General features: G+C 41.9%; 1 protein-coding gene across 3 annotated transcripts; it reads right to left on the reverse strand.

Moving 5' to 3' along the window:
* Positions 1-157: 157 nt before the first annotated feature.
* LOC116261450 (granule-bound starch synthase 1, chloroplastic/amyloplastic-like) lies at positions 158-5,298 on the reverse strand. Of its 3 annotated transcripts, none has more exons than XM_031640209.2 (13): positions 5,140-5,298; positions 3,542-3,985; positions 3,290-3,370; positions 3,071-3,169; positions 2,882-2,971; positions 2,563-2,623; positions 2,371-2,471; positions 2,177-2,286; positions 1,841-2,084; positions 1,585-1,761; positions 1,239-1,430; positions 824-910; positions 158-732 (listed from the first exon to the last, which is right to left on the reverse strand). In XM_031640209.2, exons 2-13 carry the CDS (start codon positions 3,974-3,976, stop codon positions 487-489), a joined length of 1,923 nt encoding a protein of 640 aa, XP_031496069.1. In that variant the 5' UTR covers positions 3,977-3,985; positions 5,140-5,298; the 3' UTR covers positions 158-486. The 3 variants fall into 3 exon arrangements, with proteins under 3 accessions (XP_031496069.1, XP_031496070.1, XP_031496071.1); XM_031640210.2 differs by having other exon boundaries at positions 5,074-5,269; XM_031640211.2 differs by lacking the exon at positions 5,140-5,298 and adding an exon at positions 5,044-5,063.
* Between the last annotated feature and the right edge of the window lie 702 nt (positions 5,299-6,000).

Below are 6,000 nucleotides of genomic sequence, written 5' to 3' on the forward strand. Positions count from 1 at the left end.
GCAAATGAATTTTCAGATGTTCAACCAGCCCGCCATTCATTAACAGGGTTAGTGGCAGGCGAGGCTCAAATGCGGTGACAGGCCGCGTTCATTGAGCAAGTTCAAATATAGCTCGGAGGTTCCCACACCACGAGCAAGTAGAAGCAATTGAAAGAACTTAGACCCATCTAATATCTATATTCATTCCCGTGGCAACATTAACCCGGATATACATGTATTGCAAAAGAACCAGAATAGGCTCCATGTTCAGATGGCAACTTGGTCCGCTACATCTTTGCGCTAGAGGAGGCAGATGCGAAAGAACAACTAGAATAGGATACCAAGATACAGGCATTAACCCGGATATACATGCATAGAGAAGCTGATACCGACACCTTTGCAGCCTACTTTAGCGAGACAAGGCAGTACTACTACTATTATTTCCAAGGGAAGTTTCAATTAGCAGCCATCAGTTAGTAGATTCCGAAGGAACAAGGATCCACTTGTTCAAGGAGTGGCAACATTATGCTTGGCGAGGGGTTCGATCTCCTCCCCTTCGAATCCAGGCTCACTGCCTGCAACCTGAAGACTCAGCAACGTGTCTTCCCATACCTTCGCAGGGCCCTTCCATGAAAAGTCTTGGGCCATGCAGTTCTTGATCATCTCCTTATGAGCAGGTGTTCCATAAACAGCCAGTGCTCTCTTCACTGTGGCTACAACTGCCTTCACGTCCGCTGGATCGACAGCATCACACTGAACGGACAAAGAAAGAAAGACAATTAAACAGTGCGGGGATAGAGAGGAACCCCAAAGAGGAATTTCGAAAACAAAAGCAGATGCATACCTCCACGTTGAAGTCACCCATCTGAAATCCAGTAAACCCGTCCTTAACTGTGTCGGCCAGTCCACCGGTAGTGGTGACAAGACATGGCTGAAATTCATGAAAAGTAACATTAGTGTCTCACAGCCTAATAGTGTCTCGCAGCCTATGAACAAGTAAACTCATCGACAAACCATATACCCTAAAACGGTTCATAATTGGGGTCACAGTTTTGAGCTATTGCATGAAATATTATGTCCCGCACCCTGAGCATATAAATGCACCGGAAAGTACACAGATATGCACATGCCTTTTGTCTTCATGCAAATATGGGATGACATTAAACCGCCACTCACAAGCGTAACCAGATTAGAACATAAGGTTGCATTGTAAACAAGCCTGCTGAAATATGAAATCTAGCAAAAAGCTATGAGCATACCGTTCCATATGGCATTGCTTGTAGCTGGACAAGCCCACAAGGTTCAAATCTACTGGGAATCAAGATAAAGTCTGCCCCCGCCATTATCTTATGGGCAAGAGGTACATTAAATTTAGCTACTCCCCTGGCCTTATCTGGGTACAAAACTTCCAACTCTTCAAGCTGCTTCTCCATGTGCTTTTTCCCCGTTCCCTGCATAAACATGTTCCCAATGTAACCATTTGCAGGGACCAAGTTTCATAGAAAAGTGTGACTACTGTTGGCGCAAGTAAATGAAATGCAAAAGAATCCTATGTAACTTCAATTAGCACTTTTTTTCTTTTGAAAGTTTAGCTGGATTACGTACAAGAGCAATTAATTGAATGTTCTCCCCAATAAACTCAGGCACAGCAGCCGCTAGGATATCAGAACCTTTCTGCTCTTCAAGCCTACCAACGAAGGCAAATAATGGGACGTTCCTGTCCACAGGCAGCCCAACTGCTGCTTGAAGTGCTTCTTTCAGAATAGGCTTGGCCTTGGACACCTGCAGAATTGATGTCAGTCCTGCATACCAATTTTGCTGTGATATCTGAAGAACGATAGCTTTGTAGATGCAAACTCACAGTTGTATCGTCATAGTTTAAGTCGATATATTTGTCCATTCTCGGATTCCATTCGATTGCATCCATCCCGTTAACTATCCCTAGTAACTTAACTGTCCGAAGGATGTGGTCCAGTTCCACTCCTTTGGCTGCCCCAGATATAATTTCGAGCGCATAGTATGGACTCACTGTCAGAACGATGTCCGATTCCAATATTCCAGCCTTCATCCAATTAATTTTCCTGCCTACCACAGGCTTCTTATAGCTGCACAAACAATAGAGCAGGGTTAGAAATTTAACGCCGTAATCTATAAGCACATCTAGAGCACGCAAAATCAGAGGCCAATAAAATCTTACCCATCCATGAAGTCAAAGGAACTTCTGAAGTGATCTGGAAGATTTAAAAGCCGGAAGTCTGCAAATGCAAACCTACCTTGGTAGGCCATATTATGGATGCAAAATGCAACCTGTTATTGCAACAGGGTTCAAAAAGAATCAGAAAGAGAACATGTAACACTAAAATCAATTTGGCTTTGACTGCAGCTAGTTACCTTTGCATTTGTATACATCCCTTTTGATTGATACACACTTTTCAAGTAGCATGGAAGCAGAGCAGTGTGCCAGTCATTGGCAACAAAAACAACATCCTCTCCTGCTTGCAGCAAATGCAAAGGGTTAATGACAACATCGCTTATTGCATTTTCATGGATAGAAGGATCAAAATGCCTAAATTGAAATTTTACCATAAGGACCAGAGAAATATTTGTTAGTCAGATTGAGTATTCTTGGGGCTTCAAGAGCTGCCTGCACACCAAGGAAAGAACTTTATTATGGGTGGCTATAGCATATACTAGTGATAACTGTAGGACGATACAGTAAACAACAGATATTGTCAGAAGGAGATTATACTACATCGCAAAGTAACATGAAACAAACCAAAAAATTAAGAATCAGCAAAAAGGAAAATAGAATACAAAGTAACAAATATTTATTTAGTTTTAAAGCAAAAAGCAGAAATGGGTTCCATAATTTTCTTTCATGAATAACAAGAACTCTCCTCACCAGGCACAACAGGCTAAATCTTAGCTGGTTGTCCTTGTAATCTTCTCCTGTCTTCGGGCCATATATCTTGCCACTAGTTTTTCCCCATACCTAGATGTCATTGATTAAAGAATCAACTGAAGAATTTGAGCTAGTCATATAACATCAATCTGGATCTACAGCTAAGTTTACAAGAAGAGTTTAATAGACCTTCTCCAGGAACATAGGGTGATCAACAAAAATACGATCAACTCCTCTCTTGTAGCAATGGAAGAACCTCACAGTTTCAATTCTGTCACCGACCTTCAACTGCAAATAGGTAGATTGTTATTATCACATGCAACTCATTATCAATGTAATGCAGTTGAACCAGAAAAAACATCTGTAGTGATGGAAAGTATGCAATATATTCAAGAATTCCATAAGTACCTCAACCAGCACACTAGTGTCCCATCCATCTCTGTACTGATCATAACGCGGCGCGACTGTCATGACGCGGTTGCCTCTAGCCTGTACACAAACCAACCAAAACAACCGTTCAGGTGATAGCAATTTGACAGGTACCCTTCAAATGAAAAAGAAATTGTTATGTGCATATAACAAAACTCAAATAAGAGCTAACCAAATAGTGAGAAATGCTATGTATGATAAAAATGACTTAAGGTCAGATTGCAGGCTTACAGCCAGGGCTGGAGGAAGTCCAGAGAGCACATCACCAAGCCCTCCGGTTTTACTCCATGGACCCACTTCAGCAGTGACCAATACAACAGTCATCCCTGACTTGTTGCACTCGATCGCCCCATCGGTCCTCACAACCTCTTGCTTAAAACCTGTTCTCTCAGACTGGTTGGACATTGCTTTGGCGCCATTGGTCCTCACACCCTCCTGCTTAAACCCTGTTCTGGCAGCATGGTTGGAAATTGCTTTGGTGCATGCTAGCGAATCAGCTATACTTGAAGATCTCAATCCGTTGTATGACTTGAGTTGGTGATTTTGAAGAAGGGATCTGCGAACAGCAACATTGTTTGCAAATGGCACTGTCTCAGAGTCACAGGCCCCGCTGGATATAAAGTGAGATGCGCCTGATACCAAGTGGGTGGCATTCAATGTGGCCATTGCAGTTTCCTAGCGAACACAGTAGAAAAAAATCAACAGTTAAACTCTTAATCAACTAAGCTGCCGAAATCAGCAATGCACAAAGAAAAAAAAAAGAATATATATATATATATATATATATATATATATATATATATATATATATATATATATATATATATATATATATATGCGAGAATCAGCTAGCTTTCAAAAATTCAGTAGAAATTACATGATTCACAAACTAGCTAACGATCGATCAATCAGTAACCCTTTTGCCCTTCCGAAAAGAAACTTGAATAAATGACTATTTTATATGTACTATCAACTCAGATCAGTCAAGAATTCAAAATTATGGTAATCAAACACGCTCTAGACAAGAAAACAACGGGACCGGAAAACACTACCTATAGCTGACAAGAGCTGTATCCCCTTTCCATCTAATTCACAGAAACCTGGTCTACAGCCCTTCAAATCTTACAAAGAAAAATCATTACTATAATCTTCCCATTCATCCAACCAGAGAGAAGGTGACCCAGTAATTACAACTCCTGAAAGAACACAAGGATCAACCAGAAACATTCCTATGCATGGGCGTGGTTATATCATCTATCGCCATCCGCCTGGCTTCCAAGACTACATGATTCATGAATACAAGGACAGCCTATATCGTGTTTTCTCTCTCCCGTTGCCAAGGAATCTGCAAACGAGACTCCTAACAAAATCCACCTATCTTCGTAGTCGCAGCAACCCAACCATGCACGGGCCACTCGCTAAAGCTTCTTGAGCACCCTTCAACACAGTGACAACCACAAAGAAACTAATGAAAAAAAGGATCAAAACACCAAGCCGCTTTTTCCTTTTTATCGAGCTTTTACGGAGACCCTCAAAATCAGAAAACGAAAACCTTTTCTTCCCAAAATGAAGCAAATCCTCCTAAAACACATGAAACTATCTCAGCCATCCGAACATTTTATCAACAAAGGCAAAATGATTCCATACCACGGAAAAAAAAAATCGAAAGCGAGAAACTAATAAACCTATCAAAATCTACTTCAGATTCAGGAAATGATGAACAGCATCCTTACGAAAAATCTCACAGTCCACAACTCACTCACCAGACAAGATCAAACGCACAAACCAGACTAAGCAGCAACTATATAGCATCAGAATGGATCCCTTACCTCCTCTGTTCTTCCCGAAAACTGGCCAAAGGAAGAAGCGGAGATGGAAGGCCCGCTCTGCGCCTCCCACTGCCAGAAGCGTGAATTATGAGAGAAGTGAAGTGATGGGCAGAGCGGTGGTGGCCGTCAATGCAGTGGGTGCTCTACTATTTGTAGGAACTTGCTACGTCGTCGTTTTCCCGAGGGCAGGACGTCCACGTGGCAAGCAGTTGGTGGCTCTCCTCGGGGGATGCGAATCGCCGGGCCCTCGATCGTAGGAGTTCCGAATCGCGAGAGCGGAGAGGAGAGGAGGTTCTGAGAAGGGAACTGGACTGTGGGGCCGAGAAGCGAGAACCACCGCATCGAATATGCGGACCATGAACACGAGCACCACAGGGTTAAGTCACGTGAGAGCTGCTTCGATGACAGCAACGGCGATCTTTTTCGTGACACCATTCTACGGTTCTAATGCAACTTCACTCCCGTCCGCGCAACAGAGGCAGTAAAAGAGTGGATGCATTATGCATACTAATTTGATCTTTTAACCTTTTGGAGAAACATTAATATCTTAATTGCATTAGCAAGTTAAATATTTTTTTCCTATTAAATATGTTCAGCAGCGATTCTATCATGAAGTCTTGAGCTAGTGTTAAAGTATCGATGTATGGTAATAATTCGAATTCTTATGTATGCTTGGCAACGCTGAAGATTAAGAACATGGTGTGAGGGTTGTGGCATTGGATCCAACGATCTATCGGCTATAAAAGTTGGTGCATGTTGCATTTGGTTGGAACTTGAACAAGGAAGAGGACAACGATTCTTAAGTTTGCAAAGTTTATTTTCAAACTAGAAAATTATTCATAAATGTAAATAACAAATGAG

The sequence above is a fragment of the Nymphaea colorata genome, chromosome 9 (assembly GCF_008831285.2).
Source record: "Nymphaea colorata isolate Beijing-Zhang1983 chromosome 9, ASM883128v2, whole genome shotgun sequence".
In the NCBI taxonomy this organism is placed as follows: Eukaryota; Viridiplantae; Streptophyta; class Magnoliopsida; order Nymphaeales; family Nymphaeaceae; genus Nymphaea; species Nymphaea colorata.